Genomic DNA, 27,585 nt, shown 5'->3' on the forward strand with positions numbered 1-27,585 from the left:
TAGTTCCTCATAGGCTGCTCAAATATGCTGCGCTGCATTCATTACAGCTTCAAAATTATTTTGATTATGTTTGATGTTTTGTAGTTCTCAAGTTGCTCAGATACTGGCAATGAGCTATTGCAGGCTCATCTGTGTATATGTAACATGATAAAGCTCACCGGAGCTCAGTAATGTGTTTGTTGCTTACTCATCTGATTCAGGAACATGCTTGTTGTTCAAGGTGCATTCAGATTAGGAACATGCTTGTTGCAAGGATTAATAGGCTCAGCAACATGCTTTATGCAATCAATTTTCTTGCTTTTTCTTGCTTGCTTTTAAAGTCTTGCTTTAAACCTTTACATTTTTTGGGGGGGGGGTATTGTTGCACTTTATGGACAGTTGGATAGTTTTGTCCAGGATAATTTCATATCGCCTGCCTTAATTATTGCTCTTGTTAATAATCTATAGACCTGACAGAAATATTAGTTTAGTAATAAAGGCAAAGGGTAAATTAAGGGGACCTGCATAAGGAGCATTTACTGTAATAAGCATAAACTAGCATAGTACTGTATATTATATACTATCATATACATTTGGATAAGTTTACTAAGAATGACCTACACTGTATAAAAAAATCCAGCATGAAGTTAAAACAACTTGGTTTTGCAAGTCAATTCAGTATACTTTCCCAAGTTTTGGCTTGTGAAACAAAACCTTGTTTAAATACTACATTTTTAGCTCTTAAGTACAAGTCAACTTTTACATGTTATCTTTGTAGGAAATTATGTTCTCTGGCACTGCACAGATGATACCAGTACAATCTGTGCACCCTGCCCTAAATTCACCTTTATTGATGAATCGAATTGCCTCACAAAGTGCTTTCCTTGCATTGTGTGTGATGCAGGTAAGTGTTTCTTTAATATTATTTGTATTTTTAAAATGGGACACAACAAACTTAGTATTGCTTGACGGCGAAAAACCATGTACTTTAATTAATGATTTTCGGTCACTGAGAAATTGCATGAAAAATTATCCAGTGTTGCTCCAGTGATTCAGTGTAGCTGCTTGAAAAATATTACACTGTGTTTTGCTCTAGATGCAATGCTTTATAATTTAAAATGCAATGCTTCACCAAATTTACTGACTCATAGGACAAGGTTTAAAAATATATGAAGCCTGCACTAGATCTTCAAATACTGTTTGTGTGCCACTGGAGGGATTTTACTGCATTCACCGAATTAAAGGCAGCTGCTCTATAGCTGTGAAACACACTAAATGTGGTCCTGGAAAATACATCAAACAAGCAGGTAGGCAAAAAAATTGTTACACAAATATGAAACTGTGCTTGATACTTTGTTTATTGTTCAAATATGAAACAAATCAATGAGACAAGTTGAATTGTTTAATTGTTGAATTTGTTGCGATTGAAGAAACCAAATGATAAAACTACACACTGTAAAAAAATTCCGTAGAAATTACAATGGTATTGCAGCTGGGTTGCCGGTAATTTACCGTAGATTTAAATTTAAATTTATGTTATTTACTGGCAAGAGTTTGTTCAAAGTTAAATACATTTTAAATATTAACAAGTCTTTATCTTTACAGAATAAAACTATACAATAACAGCCTCATGCAAAGCATTCTGGGAACCAGAAATCATCATCAACCTTTTTCTGTTTTTTGCTTCAGATTTTGTTTCCCAGAATGTTTTGCTTGATGCTGTTTTTTTAGTTTTACTCTGTAAAGACAAAGACTTGTAAATGTTTAATGTTTATTTAACTTTGAACAAAATGTTGCCAGTAAAAAACATAAATTTAAATCTACGGTAAATTACCGGCAACCCAGCTGCAATTTCTACGGAATTTTTTTACAGTGCACTTTTTAGAGATACTGGATATTTGATATTTTAGACAGACACTCAAAAATAAATGTTTGTAGTGATTATGTATTCATTTTCTCTGCAGGTACTGCATCCACAGATACTGTGTGTGATGACTGTAGTGGTGAAACATATTCAAATGGATCTTTCTCATCCTGTTTGACACACACAAAGTGAGTGTTGCTGATTATGTGTGCTGTTTGTTATCATTCTACTACAAATCTGATGCTGTATAATCTGATGCTCACAGATGTGAGGCCTTGGGGCTTATCGAAATAAAACCAGGAACACATTCATCTGATGCTGATTGTGGAAATTCCACTGCTGTTTCCACCATCATCACAATTATTGTTATAGGAACTGTATTACTATTATTATTTACATCACTAATCGTGATTGTATATATTTGGAAGAAAAAATCTACAAGTTCAGGTAAGCTTTATTCACTTTGTCATTTTCTTCTCCTCATGGGCATTTTATGTTAATTCAACAAATAAATGAAGTAGTATGGAACAGGTGTTATGCACCATAAAAAGTGAAAAGTTGGTTCAACTTAAAAGATTACTTAAATTGGGTACACTTAAAAAAATTACGTTTATTCAAGATCCAACTTTTCACTTTTTACAATGTTGACAATGTCAGACTAATTGGGATTTTTTTAACAAATCATCTACAGCAGCTTTAACATATTTACAACATTACATAAAAATCTATTATGGCCTTACAGTAGGCCAACACTTGCCAGCTCCTATCCCTGAAACGGAATTTTTATCTGTCCGGGGACACCTATGACCGCTGTGACAGGGCTGGATTGCTGCGGCGCAAGCGGTATATTCATCGCAGCACATGCCAACGCTTCATCTCTCCCTCGTCATCTTCCATCCCAGTTCTGAACTGCTGACGAAGGATTAAAAGACTGTCTTCCTTTGGCGACGATTTCACAAATTTATCTGCTCTGCCGTGTGATCCTGTGATGCGGTGTCTGCAAGCCGCGTTACCTAACGTGTGCTCTGTGAACAACAAAGCTTCTCTGCTGTCGGATTTTATCATGGACAAAAAGCTGGACTTGTTTTTCCTCACGGAAACATGGCACAAACAGGACGATGGCCTTCTTTTTTATTCAGCTGACTCCAGCGGGCTTTGGACTTATTGATGTCCCGCGGACTACAGGTAGAGGTGGTGGTATTATAGCTGTTTACAAGCAACAAAACAAGATCAACCCTGTGTCCATACCTTCTTTTAATACATTTGAATGTCTTGTTTTAAATGTTTCTGATTCTCACTCTGCTCTCCATACTGCTGTGGTCACTTTCTATCGACCTCCTAAACCAAATTTGTCTAATCTAAACGAGTTTGCTTATCTTCTTTCCATATTGGAAATTATCAGATTTAAGAGAATTTGATTCTGGGTGATTTTAACATACATGTAGATAAGAAAGCCTATGTCTTGGCCAAGGATTTCTTATCACTTTTGGATTGTTTTAATTTTTTTCAGTTTGTAAATGTCCCCACTCACTGTAAAGGACATGCATTAGATTTAATAATTGCAAATGACTCTTTTCTTTCTGATCTCTCTGTTGTGGATGCTGGATTTTCTGACCATCTAGCTATCTTTTTTTAACATTGAGATATTTCATTCTAGGAGAGAGACTTTGCAAACTATCTCATTCTGCAAATGGCAATCAATTGATCAAACTACTTTTACCAACTCGATTGTCTCTTCTTTAAATGTTATGTCTTGTGATCCTTTTGAGGATAAAAATCTTAGTATTTAACAATGTTCTTGCAGTCAACTTGGACACTTTTGCACCCATAAAAACACGTAATGTTTCATTTGTGTTTCACTTGTTTAATCAAGCTTGGAAAGACTACTTGTCAAACTACAGAGTAGCCATTGAAACTGCAAGATCGGCTTATTTCTCAGATATTACTAATAATAATCAAAAAAATCCTAGGCAGCTATTTCATACAATTAACAGTCTACTTAAAGTAGAGAGTTTCAGTTCTTTGACTTCATCTGACTGGTTGTGTAATGAGTTTCTCAAATCCTTTGGTGAAAAATTCTACAATATTCTCACAAATATCCATACCTTGTGGTATGCCGATCTCGCAGTTAATGCTCCTAGTTTCTCGGGCACTCCTTTTTCTAAATTTTCTTTAGGCCTACTACAACCTGACACGCTCTGCAAGCAGGTTTCAAGTATGAAAGCTACCTCTTTTATACTCTATCCCTAGCAGCCTTTTTAAATCCTGTTTTGGTCCTTTATGTCCATTAGTTCTTGCTATAATAAATGACCTTTGTCATTTGGGGAGGTGCCAGCAGCAATTAAAACTCCTGTTTTAAAAAAGCAAAACGCTGATGTTAAAAATCTATCAAATTATCGCCCAATCTCAAATCTCCATTTTCTCGCTAAAATCTTGGAGGGGGTGGTTGCGGCCCAATTAAACAAACACTTCATGTAAAACAATCTATTTGAGCCTCATCAATCTGGTTTTCGAAAATCACATAGCACAGAGACTAATTGCCTCCTGCTCCATGTCAATTCTTATTCTCTTGGATCTCACTTCGGCCTTCGACACTATTGACCATGCTGTACTACTACGACTGTTCTTGACTGGTTCAAGTATTATTTCACTAACCGCAGTCAATTTGTTTTTATGGGTGGACGCTATGCCCCTTAGCTGTTAAAAAATGCACTGGTAACCCACTGCTTCTTGGGTCTTATTGCTTTAGCGCATCACGTCTGCAGTACATATATAACACCTCACAGCATGCATGTAATTGTTAAAAACACTAAGTTCAATTATTGTATTATATACATACATGTGCAATAATTATGAAAAGTTTAATATAGTTAACTGAGTAAACCCTTTCAACTGAGTGTTTTCTGTGCATTTTCACGTGTTTGTTATCTGTTTAATTAACTTTACACTAGAAATGTCTTTCCAGTCAACATGTGAGATTACACGAGATCACAGTCAATTCAGATTATTCTCATACCATAATTATTCACAGTGTGAGCTATATGTGATTTTAAAATGTTGAGCAGGTTAAAAGGAGGCAATAAAACACAAGTATGGCATTCTACTTCCTATATTTTACTAGGAAAAGGTACTGGAGTGATGTCACACCGTTCTCATACTGTGATAATCACAGTGTGAGCTATATGTGAGCTTATTGTGAATTCAGAATGTTGAGTTCATGGTATGAGTGCACAATGAGTGTGCCATGACATCACAGTGACCATGATGAGCACACTTTGAGTGTCACGATCTGTGACTTATATCATGGTCACAATGTGAAGTCACGGTACACTCACTGTGTGCTCATATCTATAGTCAGAATTTTAGGGGAACGGCACACTCATTCTGTTATAGCAGGACAACACACATGTCTGGAAAATGTTGGCCCAAGAGTAGAATGTCACCCTTTTTACCTACAATTTCTAAGAAATATAGGAATGATCATAGGATCAAATTTAGGACACTTTTTACACAGCATTTTTACAGCTATATACATGATGTGTAATGTCAACAACAACCTAATTGCATCAAGAAGCCTAAATAAAGGTTTTAGAAAGTTCTCACAGATTGGAGGTATCTGAGCATTGCCCCCCCAGATTTTCCTTCTGCCCCCCAAAAAATGTCCAGCCAACCTTAAAATAAGTCTCTTTAATCAAAAAACATCTTCTTTAGGCAAGCGCTAGCGTTTACAGCTCCCGCCCACTATCGTCTGATTAACTTGTTCAAGCCTTTGAAGTCTTTTCAGAAGTATTTCAGTCACAGGAATAGTACTACTGTTCTCTATGACGGTAACTAAAAAAAAAACACATCTTTAAAATATATATCAGAAACAACGCAATTTAGTATTACATAAACGTAATAACCCAACAGATATTAAATTAAAACTTTTTTTTATAGTAAAACATGCCCAAAATAGCCCCTTATCCTTTCTTAGACTCACCTCATTATTTATTCATTCAAATACAACAGCCAATGGCAAGTCTCCAGCAGCATTTAATGTGTTTGTTTTAGACGTAGTTCTGTTTATTAAAATTAGAATATGCAGTTTGGTTGTGGCATACTATATAGTAGATATAAATTATATAAGATGGTTATACAGTAAATATACAGTATTGTAACAGCTGAGCATCGCGTGCAGTTTTAAAATCAAATTTTAGTGGTTTTGTCATCGTCATTCATCAGCTCATTCAGCTCGCGTTTGAGAAAAACTTCACACGCAAAAATCTACAGACTTTTAAGTTCAGGAGGAGCTTTCACTCCACAAGGTCATCGTAAGGTAAACCTTGTATTTTATAGTGTTGCGTTGTATTATAATATCTAATTTGCTGTGTTATGAACAAAGCAGTGTGATTTATCTCTGGTCTCGTCGCAAATCACACTTACAGTATTTTAGGGCTTGTGCTTTTGTCTGGTGCTGTTATAGGCAAACAGGATAAGCTTTGACGAATTTGTCATGCATGTCAAGTTGCTTACATGATGTTTCAAAATATATTATTTAAAGCGTTGTGCTTTGTTGTGATATTTGAGGTTGCTGCAGCAGCATGTATGATAGGGTCAGGAATTAATGACAATACAGCTTATCACATATATCACATTGAAAATACATTATTTTAAATGAAGAAAAGTGTTTATTTAGAATAAAGGCATATGTTGGGTAGGGTAGGTATAAGAATGGCTTTAATTTATCTATAAGTGAAATAATAGATTAAATGCAGTGTAAACATTAATAAAATATAGCTATATGTACAGCTTTGTATTCATAAAACCTGCTTGCCTGATTTCATTAACTGTGACTAAATGTGTCAAACTAGTGTAATCATTATAACATTATAAATCATTAATCTAATTGCATCTACTTTTAAAATTTGAACGTGCAAAATGACATATAAATGGCCTTTTATTATAAGACATATGCAAAATAATATTGGATTGAAACATCCATAATTTTAGTGTATGAATCATTATAGTCGAGAAATGGCTGCCCACCCTAAAATCCTGACTGCCCCCCCAGTCCAGCCAGCCTAGTACCGGGCCTGATTTTGGGTAAAAAAATTACCCAGCCATTTTTAGAGTGTGTATTTGTGCAGTAGCTTAAGAAACAAAAGTTATGGTACAGTTCATGTCATGTTAAATTGTTTGTCAGAAATATGTTGTTTAATTGTGATTTGATTTGAGATATCTGTCCTTTTCCATATTCTGTCTTTTCCACTCAAGTAGTCTTACATGACTGAAATAACTGCACGGAGGCATTGCAAACATGGCCGCCTAGTGACACGACTTCCATGGGACCATTGTAATTCCCTAATGTTCTTTGTTTTATTAGATGTAGTAACAAGATTTTGGAAAATATTTATTAAAATATTTCAATAAAAATGTGTAATTTTGTTAAATGATTTTACTCTGTTTTTTCTTTTCTGTCTATTACATCTTCACTTTTGTTTTCAATTGACTGTTTAAGATTCACATAGTAATGATAGTTACAATACAAACTAATATTAATTAATATTAGCAACATGTAAACTTATTACTGTTTTAGTAAACATCTGTTAACTAAACACATTAATAAAAAAAGGCACAGTACGTTTTTATCTAAAATATTGTTCCATTTTATATCGCTTTGTATTATATATTTTTTACAATAGTTTCCTACTGTAGGCTATTTTTGTATTTTTGTTGAATAACCAATAAAGATATCTTATATTATCAGACAAGGAGCAGTTAAGAGGATATCTCACCCAAAACTGAAAATTCTGTCATCATTTTCTCACTCTCATGTTGTAAAAAACCTCTATAAATTTCTTTGTTTTGATGAACACAAAGGAATATATTTTGAGGAATGTTTGTAACCATTGTCAATTAGCCCTGCATTAAAGCACACATAACCCTTCTCTCCTCTTTTTTCCGTTATATCAGGTATCTCTGTATTAAATCATTCAGATATCTACAATTCTAAATATAAAAGCATAATATAAGATTGGCCCCTCTGTATAAGTTGTGGCCCCTCTTGAAAAAAATCCTAGAATCGCTCCTGCCAATTTGTCGCTCCTCTTTGCTTCTACTATATTCTCCATATAACCAGGGCCGGCCCTGGCCAATTTGCTGCCCTAGGCAAGATTTCACCTGGTGCCCTTTAGAATCACAGAATCACAATTGTGTTCCAATCATTTTGCTCATAAACTTATACAGAAACACAAACTGCACAGCTTTGTCTTGTTTTTCTTTATTTTGAAAATATTTTGGAAACAAACACACACGCACGCACCCATACTGTGGCTATACTGCACTGAAGCGGCAGTTTAAAATACAAACCCAGAATTTAGTGAACGTCAAGAACAAGAAAGCGGAAACAACAATCAGACCGAGACGCGGGATTTACATAACGTTACACGGGCCATGTTTAAATTTCAATGTTTCTGGACAGAAATACCAACTTGATCACTTTGTTTGGTATTAATAAGCTGCGCATTGGAGTGCTGGCTGCTCCCCGCGGTGCTGACGACCAAGACCCGCTCTGACGGAGTACTGGTACGCAGAGGCGGTCTTACCATAGAGGCATAGGTAGGCGGCCGCCTGGGGCCTCCCACCAGCGGTCAAATTAGGGGGGCCCCAAACCAACCTAATAAATAGCCTACATAAATAAATAAAACCCTTATCATCATGAACACTTCAAAAGCATTGTAAATTGAATTAATATTCTTAAGAAATACGTTGAAACTTTGAAATAGTAGTTAAAATGTCCAGTTCATGTTCTTTCACTAAACACTTACACCCCCTTCTTTCACAATGAAATGGACTAGTCCATAACGGTGCGTGCTGCGGCGCGAAAGATAAACACAAAGTGACACGGGGACTGGGAAAGTACACGAACAGAGACTTAAAGACAAATATAAACGCGAAAATGGGGCTTTGGTAAGTCAACCGGCTAGTAATAGCCCTACATTGATAAAAATTATTTTGTGGTGAAGTAAATAATGTTACTACAGCAAAAAACTAATGTAACCCTACAGGGCTCCAGACCGCGAGTAAATAGTCTCATTTTGCGAGTATTTTCCCTGCCTATGCGACTATTGTTTATTAAATGTCGCACTGGCTGGACTGTGAAATTTAAATACAATTATATTAATATAATGCGCAGGCGATTACGTCTGCGACGCATTCAGTCACTCTTCCTGTTGTTGCCCGCTCCCCCGCCTTTCTATCAGCTCAGGTGCATATCACCTCTCTAAATCCGTCTCTTTTGTCCACTTTCGACCGCGTCTGCCCTGATTGTTTTGAGGGGTGGTCTATGGAGACTGCGGGCGAGAGCCTCTGCTTTCGTTTTCGGGAGAAATGACGGGTTTAAAATGACGCAAACTAATATTATGTGATGTCAGAGTCCGGGGTTGTAATTAACGATGCTGCACAGTGTTTTTTTATGTGTATGTAAGAGCTGTCTGATATTTCAGCGCAGTTGATGAAATAATCTCCCCACAACCTCCACACGCTCGCAAAATGACACTAATAAAAGAGGCGGAGATCAGCTGCTTTCGTTTAATCAATGAAAGTCTAAAAATAGCGCGGTACACTGCGTATTCACGCTAGAAGTCAGAAAAAACGCAATACATTGTGCTCAGTAACTCAGATTACAAGTCCTGGCCAAATGATATCTTCAGAGTGCATGGAGACATTTTGTAGTGATTACAGCACAAGAATGTGATTTTACTCAAGTCTGTGTTAAAGTAACCTAAAGCTTTCACAACAAAGTAATAAAAAGTTGATTGTAAGTTTAATAGTTTACAGTAAGGCAAATATATGTTAAAATTAATAAGTATGGTAAAGTAAAAAAAATTAATGTATATAAAGAATACAATTATTTGTATTTGTAATTAATTTGTTAATGCATTAAACTTGTTTGGACGTTTCTCTCAAATGTTAGTCTGGAGCCCTGCTGATGTTATGTTGGGGATGTTTTCGTCCACTATGGGGTGCTGTTGAGTCTTAATTTGGCCACAACTTTTAGCATATGGAATGATTTTTGGTGAAAAATCTTATGTTGACACATATTTTGGGAAAATGCTTTGAACATTTTTCAAAAACTCAACAATACACTGTGGTAAAATTCACAACCCTTTTGTTATGTTTGTGAAGAAAACATCAAAGAAAACATAGTTTTAATATAAAGTGATTGTAGACTGTATTTTTTAAACCTTTTATCACAGTCTTGGGTATGTGAAAGATTAGTAACAACATTGGCTTTGATGCTTTGCTAGTTTTTGTGCAGCATCAGATTTCAATTATTTCTTCCTCATTTACTGTTCGTGGCTGTTTTTGCCCCATTGACTTATTCTCTATTGGTTTGTGTAGTGCTGCACTTTGTGTGACCTCTGCTTTCCATCTTCGTTTTGGAGTAAAAATACCTTCGCCTAGGGCCCCCAATTTGCTAAATCCGCCACTGCTGGTACGGTGGCACTTATGCACAGATATTTACGTGCAATCTATTGGAAAGCGGACGAGTCATTAGTTGGGTTAGTAAAATAACGAAACTATAGATTTTAAATAGAAGAAAAATTTTTTTTTGGTAAAGAGATATTTATTTTAAAAAGTTTAAAAATGCACAACTCTTCTCAAGGGGAAGAAAGCTATACTTTTCCCCTTACGTGCAACCTATCGGAAAGCGCAGATGAGTTCGTTGGGTTAGTAACGAAATTATAGATTTAAGTACAAAATAGTATTTATATAAAGAGAAATGTTAAAATAAAAAGTGCAGAACTCTTCTTAAGTGAAAGTAATAAAGTAAAATAACGAATAATAATTATATAATAACGAATAATAGTTTCCAATGGCTTGCACGTAAATATCTGTGCATGTGCCACCAGTAGCCTATCCGAGCGCGTCTTCAGCACCGCGGCCAGCACTTATTAATACCAAACAAAGTGAACAAGTTGGTATTTCTGTCCAGAAACATTGAAATTTAAACATGGTCTGTGTAACATTATTCTGCATCTCGGTCTGATTGTTGTTTCCGTTTTCTTTGTCTTGACGTTCGCTGAATTCTGGGTTTATATTTTAAACTGCCGCTTCTGTGCAGTATAGAGCTATTTAACAAGCACGATCTTCCGAGATACTATGCTACTAATAATTCATTAATAACTGTTGTTTTCTTGTGCAGAATTAAATATTTATAGTAAAATGTTTATATACATATATTAAAAAAATCATAATTTGGGCGCACGGACGCCCCAAGGGGTCGGCGGCGCCCTTAGCATTTGCCTATTCCGCCTATGCCCAGGGCCGGCCCTGCATATAACAAACTATTTAACATAACACAGATTCTAACTTTTCAAAGACAATCTGTAAGTTATTAGCATGCCATATACCTACACAACTTATAAATAGGCCTACTTCCTTTAATTATTTTTAGTATTTATAATATACTGTGTAATAAATATTTAGCTGAGGAATGATTTAAAAAACATTAACTTTTTTATTGGAGGCACATTTAAAAAGTAGCAGTGACTGCACTCGTGCGTGCAGGCGGCGGAATCCCCTCCTACCATGGGCGTAGATTTAGGGTGGGACGCTAGGGACATGTCCCTACCAATATTCAGAGAAGACTGAATTGTCCCTAGCAATAATTTCGACCAAACAATTAATCTGTATTCATATATAACCACTAATGTCCGTCTTGTTCTTGTGTTTTCTATTTTTTACTTATTATATTTTTGTCAGAAATCATTTAAATTAGATTAGAAATCTTTTGCAATCCCGTTCTGTAAAAACAACGCTCTATGTGGTACACAAACGGTTAACAGCTTTCATTCTCTGCAATGCCCGCCTCCGTAAGTCACATCGCTATGATTGGCTTTGCATTTCTTTAGTCCCGCCTCTCTAACGCACATTGCTAATATGATTGGATTAGCATTTTTGAGTCCCGCCTCTCTAACGCACATCACTTTTTGATGTGCTTGTCTTTACTCGGTACGTGTGATAGGATGGTTTCACTTTGTACAACGCGCCAAAGTTCACTCAACAAGACGCGCGTGATTATTCAGGCTACAGGTAAGTGAGGAAGAAAGTATTATTATACCCACTGTAATTGTTTCATGCACAAAAAAAGTTGTGCCACATAATGATTCAAGGACAGTGTTAATCCCATGTTAACCTGAGGAGTTGCAAACTTGTGTCAACCTTTTATAAATGGGGTGGCAAGGTTATTTAGAGGGTCCCTAATCCATGAAAGAAAATAACCCCAACATGGTAAAATCATTCATGTCATGATTGCTGAATACTTTCATTACTGCACTGTGGTCATTACTTGCACAGATGTACATAGTGCAAGGTTGCATTTTATACTTAAACTATTTCTTTTCTGTCTGTTAATGAAAAGAAGATTTAATGTGAACTACAGAAACGTTAAAAAACGTTGTTCAGGAAACAGCATGATATATATACCTACTTCAACACTGGGATTTTTTGGCAAAATTAAATTAAGAATTAAATATTAATTGCATATTCTTCATTGTTATAAAGTAAATATGGATTCATATATGTTACAATGTGATTTTCTTTTTTTGACAAAGACTTAAACAGCTACTGTTTATTAGGCTCTAGGACATAACGAATTGTTTATTATAGTACATTAAATTTGGGATGGCACCTGGGGTGGCGAGTCAGATGTCACTGAGTAAAGTGCATACTGAGTTGTCTGTTGTTTATGTCAAGTAAACGGTGATAAACAGTTTTTGCAATGCGACCATTTTATTTATGTCCCCACCAATGCCAGAATCAAACCTACGCCCTTGCCTACACCCGTGACATCTGTCTCTCGCTCCCTAGGAAGCTTGGGTTCGCGGCTGCGATTCCGCTTCTCAGCGGCGGTTGCGCGCAGGCGGCGGTATCTCCGCCTGCACGTGAAGTCCCTCTCTCTCATTTGCCGGATCGGGAAGGCGCCCTGCGTGAGAGCCATATATTTTTTCAGCTGTCTATCTCCGGAGAGCTGGATCATCTTCATAATCCGCCTACTGTTTAAGGCTAAACGTGCAGTTTCCACGTGAAGCCTCATTTTTTTACAGTATGAAGGTATTATACATACGTTTTTACACTTGTATGTGAAGGCTATGTATGTACATCTGCCTGTCACAGCTTGCATGAGCTGTTTGTCATTGTTTGATGAGTCAAACAGTGATTTTGTGTCTTTGCTGTGTGCTGCTTGTACAGCTCTGCACAGCATTTATTCTCCTGATCGGCCGCTGGTGCGCCATAAGTCAGATATGATCTTGTGTGTTACGATTCGATACCCTCATCCGCTGAGGCGGGTAACGTCTTCGTTCGTGGCACTCACTATAGCTTATTGAAGCGAAGCAGCTCACACCTCATTTATGGTGCCTGCTCTCTTCAGTGCCCTCCCAGGGCACACTCACTGCTGTGCGTAGTACCACAGGCAGCCGCAATTAACCTTCCTACACTAGTGGAACTGCATACAGCCGGCTCCAGTGTGGACTGAGCATGTATACGTTCTTGTGCAGGAGGCTGTAGAACCTCCACATGAGAGAAATGATGACCTACAGCCATTGCTTTATTGTTTCAAAAAGGAGGGATTTGTAACTGTTCAATGATGCAGCTCAGTCCTATGCTGTGACTGAGACAGACTGTGATTTAATCAGATCCGAGGACTGATTCCTTACATTAGAGGTTATGTCTTCATTCAACACTGGAGGGTTTTCCCTGAGGGGAAACCCCTCTCGCATGATCAAAGTCACGCACCGTTGTTTGCGTGCTCTGGTAACAGGAAGAAAGCCATGGCTTCTGTCCCAAGGTCCTGTGTTGGGTGCGTGTTGTCGATGTGTGACGCTGACAACAGACGCGTCCCTCACAGGTTGTTGCAATTATGGAAAGCCAAAGAGGTCAAAATCGCTGAAACTCATCATCGGCTATGGCACTGAAATTGCCTTGGAAATGATGGTGACATGGGTTGGACTCCCATTTCCTTCTAGACCTGAGGAGCCATCATGTGTTTGTCTAGACAGACATCACATCGGTGGTTTCTTAAATAAATTTCTAAGGAGGTCTGCAATCAAAGTCACGCATCGTTGTCTGCATGCTCTGGTGGTGTGGAGGAAACCTTGGTTTCCATCCTAAGGACTGTTTTGGGTGTGCGCTGCTGGCGTGTGACGCTGATAACCGACGCATCCCCTACAGGTTGGAGTACAGTTATGGAAAGCCGATAGGGACAAAATCACAACATTGTTGATTTTGGGATAATGGCATTTGTGGTCTCTGGACAAACTGTGCTCGTTGACGACAGTTTAGACCCAGGCCACTTGCATATGGCAGATGACCTGTAAGGCAAAGCTCATTCTCTGGGAGTTGAGATTCCAGCCAGATGTGGTGTACCACATCTGAAGATTATTTGGACGTGCAGAGGTGGATCTGTTTGCGTCTCAGGACACCACACACTGCCTGATGTGGCTTTCTCTTCTTACCTCCAATTACTCTGCCACAGAAGTTCTGGAGAAAGTTTGCCAGAGATATGGTAGCTGTCAGCTTGGCCTCTGAGGGGGCCAGGCTCGCAGGCTCCGGTCTCCCAACTGAGGTTGAGGAGACCATACTTTACTGTGGTTTTCCATGGTACAGGCGTGGCTGAGGCTACGTCTGTATGCCTCCCCCCCCCCCCCCCCGGTTGTGTTTATCCCTCCACGGGGAAACTTTATTCCCTTAAAGGTGGAAAAGAGGATGTTTGTTTAATACATTTTTGCAATATTACTTGAAACTGTCTTTACTAAATGATAAAAGACAATTTATTAGCTGCACTGAAAGTAATATTATTAATATACGTCATCTGTGCACAAAATAGGGCCTTAAAAACATCAGCCAATTGCTCATGCAGTCATCGCATAAGCGATTGGCCCTCTGGCTTGTCAATCACTGCCATTACGATCCTTGTGAGAGACATGCGCGCTCCAGTAACACAGGCGACGCATGCGCATAGCGCATGAAACTCCGTCTTAAGTTTCGTTTTGTTTTCATTGTCGATCCTGCTTTCCTCCTCGAATTTGCACCACGGTAGAGAAGAAACTCGAAGGAGGACGCAAAAGAAAGACTTCTTTAAGCCGCTGGGAATAGGAGAAAATTGTTAGAAGAGCGTAATGCAAACAGAGTCGTTATTGGAGAAACATTTCAACGCTGGAGAGCAATGAAGGAACCGAGAGGTGTCAAGACAGACGCGCAGTTCGCAAAATTCTTCCCGACAGGTAACAGTGATTATTCTTTCTTTGGGGAATAATTATTGTTGTACTGTTATTCAAGTATATTGACGTTGTTCGTGTAATGTAGTTGTAAGGCAGTGACCAGTATGCTACATGCTAGTTGAAATGGGAGTAGCGTAGACTGATCTAACGTTTTAACGTCTTATTTGTTTATTATCAACATTTCACATAATGAATCCACTGACGCGAGTCACGCGACACAGCATATGCCGGTGTTAAACAAACACTCGTGTTCAAATATTTGTGCACAAGTTTTGGAAGGCGTTCCCTAGAAATGAGCCGTGAAGGAGGGAGGCTGTTCTTACGCATGCGCTCATTTAAAAAACTCAGTAACCGTTTTTGGATTCTCAGTCGGCGAAAAACATCCTCTTTTGCGCCTTTAAGTGGGAAATGTTCACCTCTTGGTGTTCAGCTCATCTGACAGACCCAGTTATAACTGCCTGTCGACGTAGTTCTGAGGTTTCTGCAGGAGCGTTCTCTGATGAGTTTACTCCTTCCACCATTAAGGTTTAACGGCAGCAGTTTCTGCCTACCATACTCCTATGGAAGGCTCATCAATGGGTAGACATCCATAAGTGGCTCGCTTTCTTTGTGGCACTCGCAGGTTGCGACATGTTAGCCGCACAAGGGTGCCAACTTGGGACTTACCAGTCATGCTGGAAGGGCTCTCGTCGGCTCCGTTCGAGCCATTTGAGACTTTGCCAGATAGGTTTCTGGCCTTTTAAGACTGTGTTCCTTCTGGCTATTACTTCTTTAAAGCGAGTGGGGGACCTTCAGGCCCTGTCAGTATCCCCTGGAGGTCTGAGTTTGCACCAGGGATGGCTAAGGCTTTTCTACACCCAAAGCCAGGTTATATTCCCAAGGTGCTGAACAATGTGCCGAGGCCCATTGTTCTACAGGCCCTTTGTCCTCCCCCCTTCAGGAGCGCGGACCAAGAAAAGCTGAATTTGGTGTGTCCCATGCGAGCACCGGACACATACGTTCACAGGACTGCTCAGTGGAGGAAGTCCGAGCAGCTATTTGTGTGCTTTGGTTCACCCAGAAAAGGTTTACCAGCGACCAAGCAGACTCTGAGCAGATGGATAGTAGATACTATCTCACTGGCTTATGAACATCAGGGCTTACCCTCACCTGTCGCTGTGAGGGCCCACTCTACCCGGGGTATGGCTGCCTCTAAGGCCTTAGGGTCAGGTGCCTCTCTTCAGGACGTGTGTAATGCGGCCGGTTGGTCTTCGCCGCTCACCTTCGTCAGATTTTATGGTCTAGACCTAGACCCCTCTTTAGGGTCCCAGGTTCTTTGCCTTGACTGCATTCAGTTATACACGCTACAGGCATTTGGTAGTATGGAAGCGTGGGCATCTCGTTCCCCAAAGCGTTGCTATGGCGACGCAGCTCGAGTTCCTCGAAAGGGAACGTCTCGGGTTACGTAGGTAACCCTGGTTCCCTGAGAAGGGAACGAGACGCTGCGTCTCCATGCCATACTCCCCGCATCCCTGTAGGCACTTGCTTCGGCACTGGTAGCGAGTGTGTCTGTTTGGGATGCCTTCTTATACCCCTGGTCCGCGCGGCATCCAGCCTATTTTCAATCATCTAATTATTGATTATGTTTTACACGTGCTTCAGATCAGTCACGCCGAGGCGTTCCCCAAAGCGTTGCTATGGTGACGCAGCGTCTCGTTCCCTTCTCAGGGAACCAGGGTTACCTACGTAACCCGAGACGTTTTCTTTCACGTTGCATGACGTCATCGAAGTATGTTCCAGAATGTGCATACTCTTTTGCTACACACTCAAAAGTATGTACGTTTTCCTCACAAAAACAGTACATACTTTTAGGTCATAGTATAAGTAGGCGTATTGGGACTCGGATCTTTTAAAAAAAATATTAAAGGCTTGTTCGACTTCATTCCGCGCCGCAAGAACCGACAGCCGGATGACATTGAATTACCGTGAGAGCGAGACGAAATTAGACTTCGCATGATTTCTCTAATCGTTCCCGCGGTACTTTGCAGAGGTGTCTTAAGTAGTTCCTACAAGTAACTACTTAAGTAGATATTTTGGGTATCTATACTGGAGTAATTATTTTTCAGACGACTTTTTACTTCTACTCCTTACATTTTCACGCAATTATCTGTACTTTCTACTCCTTACATTTTAAAAATCGCCTCGTTACTTCTATTAATTTCGGCTTGTTTTCTTTTTTTTACATTCCGGCTTGTCATCGTTAAAAAAACCTATCTTGATAAATTGCATCATCCAGATGAATGCGATTGTGGTTGGATGAGAAGTATAAACATACACCATTCCGACTCCCTATTGGTTTGTACGCAATCCCCGCCCCCCCAGCTGACTGCAGATGATCAAAAGTTTGTTCAATAGCGCTGCAAAGATAGACATAAAAGAACCGCGAGAGCGATTAGAAAGCATGCGGAGCAGTTTGCTCTAGGGATGTCACGAGAACCGATACTTCGGTACCAAGTCGATACCAACATTTTTTTAAACATGACGGTACCTGCTTTCTCTGGTACCGGAGGTACCGAGGCTGCAATACTCTTCCGGGACTGATGGGGCAGCATATACGCGCGTGTGTATTTGACGCTCCACAAGAGTAAAGAAGAGGAAGAACGCCTCAGACGAGCACACGGGAATCTCTCTAAAGTAGTTTGTCGCTATCAAACATAGAATTTGGCAAAGCTCTTGAAAGACAGACACCCCGATCTCTTTAAAGAATTCGAGGTAAGTTTTAATTCACATTATAATACAAACTGTAAAACTTTAATTTTATTCTGAAACCCAGACCCTATATTATGTTTGTTTCAGGCAGCTGGCATTAATGCCGTGTAACCAGCTAACTTTATGCTATATGTTAATGTTTTGTGTAAGTCAGTTATTTGTTAATAACGCTGTGTTTCTAACATAAACTATCTATAAATGGGCGACCATGCATCGCCATTTAGTCATCCTGTCAGCAAAATGTAGCCTAATGTCACTGGATGAAGTATTAAAATGTTAAGGGTTTTTAATAACTATTTTCATCCTGCAACAATGTGAGTGATATTAAACTAATGATTGCATTCAGAGTATGTGTATGTGCATGTGCACGTGCGTGTGTTTATAAGTGCACCTTAGCACCTGTAGCTTTAGCTGATTTATTAGTCATTGTCAGACAGTATGTTAAATAAATAAAATGTATTTTTTATTCTCTCTCTTTTTAGCAGTATCAGCCAGAGGAGGATGTACACCAAGAGAGTCAGGAGAAAAGTCAACAAACATTAACACAGACAACCTAAACAGAAGCTCTTAAAAGTTTTCTATAATGTTGAAATGTTTTAATAAAAAAAATTATTTAAGTATAATTGTTCTTTTTTTACACACTGTGGTACCGACTTAGGTACCGAGTACTGTGTACTTTTTGTGGTATTGGTACCGACTACTAGATTTTTGGTACCGTGACATCCCTAGTCTGCTCTCGCGATGCTTTGATATCATCCGCCATCCGTTTGTACAGTAACAGAACGCGGCATTCTGTCTTCAAATGGAAAAGTACAAAATAATACTCGCGCATCACTTTCAGGTCAGTTCACATTCACAATCCTGTGTAAATGTATAGCTGGCTGCTGACACCAACTCATCTGCGTGATTTAAATAGTGTAACAATGTACCAATTTATATCAGGTAACTTCAGTTGTTCAACTTAAATGACATTGTGCTGCGTTGCGTTTTGAAGCATGGCAAAGATATCTATGCTAAAGACATTTTTGTTTTGTATATGCTAATAACTGCCCTAAATTTTATTTACATTAACAAAACCTACTTAGCTGAATGCTTGAGTGTTAAATCAATCAAACACATAACCATACATACCAACTTTTGCTTTTGTTAATAGACATCAGCTGTTTCCTTAAACCTGACTTTTAATTTAATTACAAGGAAGGCATTTAGTAATTCTCCAAAATTGCTTGGATTTATACTGACTAAAGTAAAGTGTACTAAAGTCCATTAGCTACACAAGTACAGATGCATAAATATAGGCTATAATATAATTGCATATTTGTATAATTGTAGTTTGTGTTGCTGTCAAAATACAATTATAAATGATAACAATAGCATCTTTCTATTCTTACACATACTATAGTTGTGTGTGATTTTGTTGTTTTTTAACTAAAGAGGGCACCACTGTAAAAGTTTTGCCAGCAGCGGCCCTGCTCTGAAGTTTGACTTTTTGCACCATTACAATATTTATAGGCAACTAGTCATCATATCATCCTCTCTATGGAACACATGTTAATGCTCAGTAGTACACATATATGGTTCTTTAATGCAGTGGTTATCAGACCTTTTTTTGCGGCTTCCCTTGTGTACAGTGGATTCCTTCGCGGCCCCCCAAAGAAAATATAGGACATAAACATTCTAAAACTTAAAATTTGAATTAAACAAAACATATTAAATTACAACCCCAAAACAGAAAAAGTTGGGACACTGTAGAAATTGTGAGTAAAAAAGTAATGGAATAATTTACAAATCTCATAAACTTATATTTTATTCACAGTAGAATATAGATAACATATCAAATGTTGAAAGTAAGATATTTTGAAATGTCATGCCAAATATTGGCTCATTTTGGATTTCATGAGAGCTACACATTCCAAAAAAAGTTGGGACAGGTAGCAATAAGAGGCCAGAAAATTTAAATGTACATATAAGGAACAGTTGAAGGACCAATTTGCAACTTATTAGGTCATTTGGCAACATGATTTGGGTATAAAAAAGCCTCTCAGGGTGGCAGTGTCTGTCAGAAGTCAAGATGGGCAGAGAATCACCAATTCCCCCAATGCTGCAGCGAAAAATAGTTTTCTGAGTTTCTCAGAGAAAAATTGCAAAGAGTTTAAAGATATCATCATCTACAGTGCATAATATCATCCAAAGATTGAGAGAATCCGCAACAATCTCTGTGCGTAAGGGTCATGGCCGGAAAACCAAACTGGATGCCTGTGATCTTCGGCTCTTAGACGGCACTGCATCACATATAGGAATGCTACTGTAATGGAAATCACAACATGGGCTCAGGAATACTTCCAGAAAACATTGTCAGTGAACACAATCCACCGTGTCATTCGCTGTTGCCAGCTAAAACTCTATAGGTCAAAAAGAAGCCATATCTAAACATGATCCAGAAGCGCAGGCGTTTTCCCTGGGCAAGGATCATTTAAAATGGACTGTGGCAAAGTGAAAAACTGTTCTGTGGTCCAACGAATCAAAATTTGAAGTTCTTTTTGGAAAACTTGGACGCCATTTCATCCGGACTAAAGAGACAATGACAAACCAAGTTGTTATTAGTGCTCAGTTCAGAAGCCTGCATCTCTGATGGTTTGGGGTGGCATTGGTGCGTGTGGCATGGGCAGCTTACACATCTGGAAAGGCACCATCAATGCTGAAAGGTTTATCCAAGTTCTAGATACATATGATCCCACTCAGACGTCGTCTCTTTCAGGGAAGACCTTGCATTTTCCAACACGACAATGCCAGACCACATACTGCATCAATTACAACATCATGGCTGCGTAGAAGGATCTGAGTACTGAAATGGCCAGCCTGCAGTCCAGATCTGTCACCCACAGAAATCATTCAGCGCATCATAAAGAGGAAGATGCGACAAAAAAGACCTAAGACAGTTGAACAACTAGAAGCCTGTTTTATACAAGAATGGGATAACATTCCCATTCCTAAACATTGGTCCTCCTCCAGCTGTTCCTTATATGTACATTTAACTTTTCCGGCCTCTTATTGCTACCTGTCCCAACTTTTTTTGGAATGTGTAGCTCTCATGAAATCCAAAATTGGCATGACATTTCAAAATAGCTTACTTTCAACATTTGATTTGTTATCTATATTCTATTGTGAATAAAATATAAGTTTATGAGATTTGTAAATTATTCCATTACATCCATTTTACTCACAATTTCTACAGTGTCCCAACTTTTTCTGTTTTGGGGTTGTATACAATGTATTGCTTTTGTTTAGTAGCCTTATTTTTCTGAGGTTTAATTACACAGAATTTATAATAAAATAATGCATGTCATAAAATATTATAAAACTGGGGCCCCTGGCACCATCTCACGGCCCCCAGTTTGAGAACCACTGCTTTAATGTATTTGTTTGCATTGTACTAAAATGCGTTCATTTTTAATGGGCATATACCGTATGTGGTTGAAACAGATAGCCTAGTGCAGGGGTAGGCAACATGGAGTGCCGATGTCCTGCAGTGTTTAGCTCCAATCAAGCAGACCTGAACAAACTAATAAAGGTTTATAAAGTCACCTGAAACTACAGCTAGCCAAGGTTTTATAAGGGTCGGAGCTAAAATCTGTAGGACATAGGCACTCCAGGAGTGACGTTGCCTACCCCTGGCCCTAGTGCATTCCAAATTTTTTAACATTAACATTTTTAATATAACACTATAGTTTGTTACGTTCTTAGTTAAAGTGGCAGTCTAGGAGATGAATCTTAAAGTAACAGCAAATTGAAAAAGTAATAGTGTATGGGCAGGTAAGAGTCACTAAACACAAAAAGGTAAACTGAGAAGTATTTTATTGTTTGGAGCTCTTTTCTCAGTTAAAAAATTAAGATAAGGAGGCAGACAAAAATTCAGGAGGGGGAAAGCCCAAAATAACAAACAAAAATGACCCTCTGACTAGTTAGATGTGTAACTGCTAAGCTAGCAACAGAAAATGAAATAAACAACAAAAGTATACTCTACCTCCCTGACTAGAAGAAAAACAGGAGAAAACATATTACAAAAAGGAATAAGCGGGCACCCACCTCCCTAAAGATTCCAGAGTTCAAGGTGTAAAATTAAAGTTGTTCCACTAAAGGGCTACAACCAGCCAGATAGTACAACACAATACAATGAAGAGTCTAAATACTCCAACAACTATAAAAGTACAACTGTGGTGTTTAGCAAGGCGGATTCAACATGCTTAGGAGGCTGCCCCAGAGTCTTTCGCTGCTGCTCTCTTAAGGTGTTGCACGCTCAGGCCAAATGAGTTGCAGGTGGTGACAGCAATCAGAGCACACTCTCTCTCTCTCTCCTCTCACCTGGTGGGAGACAAAGAGAAAAACCACACACATACACAATACCCACAGGTACACAACCACATTAACAATCATAAAAAGGAAAAATAAAGTATACGTTCCTGGGAACGTAACAAGTTATTATGGCCTTTAGAATTTTTTTTAGAGGAGATAGGGTAGTGCACAAAAGGCCCCTGTGGTGCGGCCTAGGCTTTTTTCTGTAATGACTTTTTTTCCTTACATTACTTTTACTTTTATACTTTAAGTAGTTTTGAAACCAGTACTTTTTCACTCTTACTTGAGTAAAAAGCTTGAGTTGATACTTCAACTTCTACAAAAGTCTTTTTAAACCCTAGTATCTATACTTCTACTTGAGTAATGAATATGAATACTTTTGACACCACTGGTACTTTGACATCATCCGGCTGTCCATTCTTACGCCACCGCATAAAGTCGAACAAGCCTTGAAATAGAGGGTATGCCTTGACGTCACTTTTCCACGTGACCACGCGAGAGCTCGCCCGGTTGAGTGGCAAAACGTGCAACAAAATGGCTGGTTTTCATAGCGCCTGCTGCGAAAATGCCAGTAAAACTGACTATTATCAGCTTAACTCTTTCACCGCCAGCATTTTAAAAAAAAGTTGCCAGCCAGTGCCAGTGTTTTTCATGATTTTCACCAAAGTTTAATGCCTTCCAGAAAATGTTCTTCTTTAAATATATAAACATACAATATACCAAATGAAAGAATAGACCCTCTGCTTTTAAACAAAAAAAACCGTTTCATCCTACCTTTAGTGGTTCTTTTGTATATGTGTAGCTTTTGAATATGGGTAGGTTTCTGCGAAAACACCACATTTTGAGCAAAAAGCAGAGATAATTCCATTTTTGTGACGGACTTTTCATAGAGATCCCATTCAGAGCGATCTTTAAAACAGACACGGACATGCAGCCGCTTGCCATAGCGCAATACTTCCGGATTTAAAAAGTTGCGGAAGGGCGCCACCTGGTGGATAATAGCGGTATTGCGGAAAGACGGAAAATCTCGTCATTGGCGGGGAAGCGTTTTCTCTTAATTGACGAGATATCTCGTCAATGGCGGGGAAAGAGTTAAATTAAATTTAGTTGGACTTGATAGCAGAGGTGGACAATAAGTTACATTATACATTTTCCAAGCATCTGTGCTCTATTAGGATGTTTGGATTGGGAAAAAATGTACTTCACTACATTCTAAAGCATATAATCATGTATTCTTTAATATTGCATATTAAAATTTATTTAATACCTAATTACATTAAAATTGTGTACTTTTACTTGAGTAAAAGTACGTAACTGTACTTAACTATTAAATGTAAAACAAACAAGTGTATTTATTAAATGTATTAGAATAAAAATTATGATATCCACAGAACCTTTCTGCTTTAAAAAGTTCTAGTAGTGAAAAAAGGGTCTTTACACTACAAAAGGTAGGAAAGAAATGGTTCTTTTAAGAACTTTTGACTGAATGGTTCTCTTTGCATCCAAAAAATATTTTTAAGAGTGTATTTAAGAATGTAGCATTAATTTAAAACTTTTTTGTTTCAGCTTGTTTTCCAATAGAATGGACAGGCAATAATTGCTTAATTTGGAAATATGACAGCAGAAGATCAAGATCAAATCTCCTATTTTCTACAAAACTACAGTCACCCTGGCGCTCAGTGCAAGCTCTGAACGCCATGTTACTGTGTACTGTACTGTACTTCATGTACAGTGTTTGAGGACTTTCTGTGATCACACCAACGGATTAAACTCTACAACATATTATTTTATAGATTTCTGGCCATGTTAAATTTTAAAATCATTATTATTCTTACTGTCATTGTCCCTCTTAACTATAAAGTTTGTTTTTGTGGATGTTCTCGAGCAGAATATAAGATACACAACCAGTGCTGCCCCATGTGTACTGCTGGTAAGTAAGAAAAATATATAATCTTGTGTATTGTCTTTTAAGTTTTTTTTTTTTTAACATTCCAATACATTAATTTAAGTATCAAACTTAAAGCATCAATTTTGGCAGGCCACATTAGACAAGCTTGCATCAGCTTATCGCATTAGCCGCTGAATAATTTCAACCATTAGAGAAACAACCCATAGTACGCTCTGTCCTATTAAGGTTTGCTTTCTAGTTCCTCATAGGCTGCTCAAATATGCTGCGCTGCATTCATTACAGCTTCAAAATTATTTTGATTATGTTTGATGTTTTATAGTTCTCAAGTTGCTCAGATACTGGCAATGAGCTATTGCAGGCTCATCTGTGTATATGTAACATGATAAAGCTCACCGGAGCTCAGTAATGTGTTTGTTGCTTACTCATCTGATTCAGGAACATGCTTGTTGTTTAAGGACGGTGCATTCAGATTAGGAACATGCTTGTTGCAAGGATTAATAGGCTCAGCAACATGCTTTATGCAATCAATTTTCTGAAATAAGCTGTCTTGCTTTAAACCTTTACATTTTTTGGGGGGGGGGGTGTATTGTTGCACTTTATGGACAGTTAGATAGTTTTGTCCAGGATAATTTCATATCGCCGATTCGCCGGCCTTAATTATTGCTCTTGTTAATAATCTATAGACCTGACAGAAATATTAGTTTAGTAATAAAGGCAAAGGGTAAATTAAGGGGACCTGCATAAGGAGCATTTACTGTAATAAGCATAAAATAGCATAGTACTGTATATTATATACTATACAGATTTGGAAAAAAGTTTACTAAGAATGACACTGTAAAAAAAATTCAGCATGAAGTTAAAACAACTTGGTTTTGCAAGTCAATTCAGCGTACTATTCTAAGTTTTGGCTTGTGAAATAAACCTTGTTTAAATACTACATTTTTAGCTCTTAAGTACAAGTCAACTTTTACATGTTATCTTTGTAGGAAATTATGTTCTCTGGCACTGCACAGATGATACCAGTACAACCTGTGCACCCTGCCCTAAATTCACGTTTATTGATGAAGTGAATGGACTCACAAAGTGCTTTCCTTGCATTGTGTGTGATGCAGGTAAGTGTTTCTTTAATTTTATTTGTATTTTTAAAATGGGACACAACAAACTTAGTATAGCTTGACGGTGAAAAACCATGTACTTTAATTAAAGATTTTCGGTCACTGAGGAATTGCATGAAAAATTATCCAGTGTTGCTCCAGTGATTCAGTGTAGCTGCTTGAAAAAAATTACACTGTGTTTTGCTCTAGATGCAATGCTTTACAATTTAAAATGCAATGCTTCACCAAATTTACTGACTCAACCATATACTGACTCATAGGACAAGGTTTAAAAATATATGAAGACTGCACTAGATCTTCAAATACTGTTTGTGTGCCACTGGATGGATTTTACTGCATTGACCGAATTAAAGGCAGCTGCACTTTAGCTGTGAAACACACTAAATGTGGTCCTGGAAAATACATCAAACAAGCAGGTAGGCAAAAAAATTGTTACACAAATATGAAACTGTGCTTGAAACTTTGTTTATTGTTCATATATGAAACAAATCAATGAGACAAGTTGAATTGTTTTATTGTTGAATTTGTTGCGATAGAAGACCAAATAAGAAAACTACACTTTTTAGAGATACTGGATATTTGATATTTTAGACAGACACTCAAAAATAAATGTTTGTAGTGATTATGTATTCATTTTCTCTGCAGGTACTGCATCCACAGATACTGTGTGTGATGACTGTACTGGTGAAACATATTCAAATGGATCTTTCTCATCCTGTTTGACGCACACAAAGTGAGTGTTGCTGATTATGTGTGCTGTTTGTTATCATTCTCCTACAAATCTGATGCTGGATAATCTGATGCTCACAGATGTGAGGCCTCGGGGCTTACTGAAATAAAACCAGGAACACATTCATCTGATGCTGATTGTGGAAATTCCACTGCTGTTTCCACTTTTATCATACTTATTGTTATAGGAACTGTATTATTATTATTACCATCACTAATCGTGATTGTATATTTTTGGAAGAAAAAATCTAATAGTTCAGGTAAGCTTTATTCACTTTGTTAAACATATGTTGTAGTGTTGAGGCATTCATATGTGATCTTCTTCTCCATTTTATGTAAATTCAACAAACAAATGAAGTGTGGAACAGGTGTTATGCACCATAAAAAGTGAAAAGTTGTTTCAACTTAAAAGATTACTTAAATTGGTAACACAAAAAAAAAGTTAATTCAAGATCCAACTTTTTACAATGTTGAAATTGTCAGACTAATTGGGATTTTTTTTTACAAATCATCTACAGCAGCTTTAACATATTAACACCATTACATAAAAATCTATAAAACTGCACAAATTAAACCTCATGTAAGTCACTGTGGCCAGAAAATTGTGTGTGTGTGTGTGTGTGTGTGTGTGTGTGTGTGTGTGTGTGTGTGTGTGTGTGTGTGTGTGTGTGTGTGTGTGTGTGTGTGTGTGTGTGTGTGTGTGTGTGTGTGTGTGTGTGTGTGTGTGTGTGTGTGTGTGTGTGCGCGCTGAAGACCAAAAAAGAACAGAGATTACTGTTTTGAACAGAGATTAGAGTGATATCTTATACACAGAATACACTGCACTAATAAAGAAATAATTACACTATTAACAATTGTATTTCTATTTTTCACATCAAACAGGGAAACAGGTATATATATTTTTTATGTTAAGAATAAAAATTACTATTTCTTATGAAAAAGAGAGAAATAAAACTATGTTTACTGTTTTAAATATAACAGTGTGGGTTTATTTGTTTTGTTTACAAGGAAACAGGAATGAATTTACATGAAAAAGAGAGTTTAAAAGGTAAGAGTGATCTATTCATTTTAATTTAATCAATTAAAATTAAGTGGCTTACATAAAATATTAGGCCTTAACTGAGTAAATAAAAACTCTCAGTCTGAAACTCGTGTAAGCCATACATTCTTCTTGTTCGTGTTTTTAGATATTGGAGGAAGAGAAAATGAACCCTCTCTGGAAAACCAAGTCAGACTAAAGAATACCAATTTGGAAAATATTCCAATTTTTAGTCCCCTCACATCTGTCTCCATACACTCTGAGGACATTGAGACGCCTAAAATTAAACAAACAGTTTTTATGAATGATATGTCCCCAACAACAAATCAGCCCATGGGATCAGCAACAAAATTACCTTCAAGGTAATGTGTACCAGGCCTCAAATATTAAATGTGTTATCCACGTACCAATGCTGATATAGTATTCCTTGTTAAGTAAGTAACAAAACATAATGCACATCACATATAGATGTCTGCAGTATATATAACACTTCACAGCATGCATTTAATTGTTAAAAAACACTATATTCAATTATTATTTTATATATACATACATGTGCAGTAATTGTGAAATTCTTATTACAC

General features: G+C 37.8%; 2 protein-coding genes across 2 annotated transcripts in view; both read left to right on the top strand.

Moving 5' to 3' along the window:
- The window catches only part of LOC135730193 (uncharacterized), a 31,000-nt gene extending 14,763 nt beyond the window's left edge, over positions 1-16,237 (top strand). The window contains exons 3-8 of the mRNA XM_065248024.2: positions 758-883; positions 1,131-1,286; positions 1,944-2,031; positions 2,109-2,290; positions 15,731-15,925; positions 16,026-16,237. Coding sequence (XP_065104096.1) covers positions 758-883; positions 1,131-1,286; positions 1,944-2,031; positions 2,109-2,290; positions 15,731-15,925; positions 16,026-16,237 — 959 coding nt within the window. The remainder of the gene's footprint in view (positions 1-757; positions 884-1,130; positions 1,287-1,943; positions 2,032-2,108; positions 2,291-15,730; positions 15,926-16,025) is intronic.
- Positions 16,238-23,780: 7,543 nt separating this feature from the next.
- Positions 23,781-26,050, top strand: LOC135730018 (tumor necrosis factor receptor superfamily member 14-like). The gene is made up of 4 exons (XM_065247914.1): positions 23,781-24,139; positions 25,105-25,230; positions 25,494-25,649; positions 25,879-26,050. Exons 1-4 carry the CDS (start codon positions 24,013-24,015, stop codon positions 25,968-25,970), a joined length of 501 nt encoding a protein of 166 aa, XP_065103986.1. The 5' UTR covers positions 23,781-24,012; the 3' UTR covers positions 25,971-26,050.
- The last annotated feature ends 1,535 nt before the right edge of the window (positions 26,051-27,585 follow it).

Source organism: Paramisgurnus dabryanus, chromosome 11 (assembly GCF_030506205.2).
Source record: "Paramisgurnus dabryanus chromosome 11, PD_genome_1.1, whole genome shotgun sequence".
In the NCBI taxonomy this organism is placed as follows: Eukaryota; Metazoa; Chordata; class Actinopteri; order Cypriniformes; family Cobitidae; genus Paramisgurnus; species Paramisgurnus dabryanus.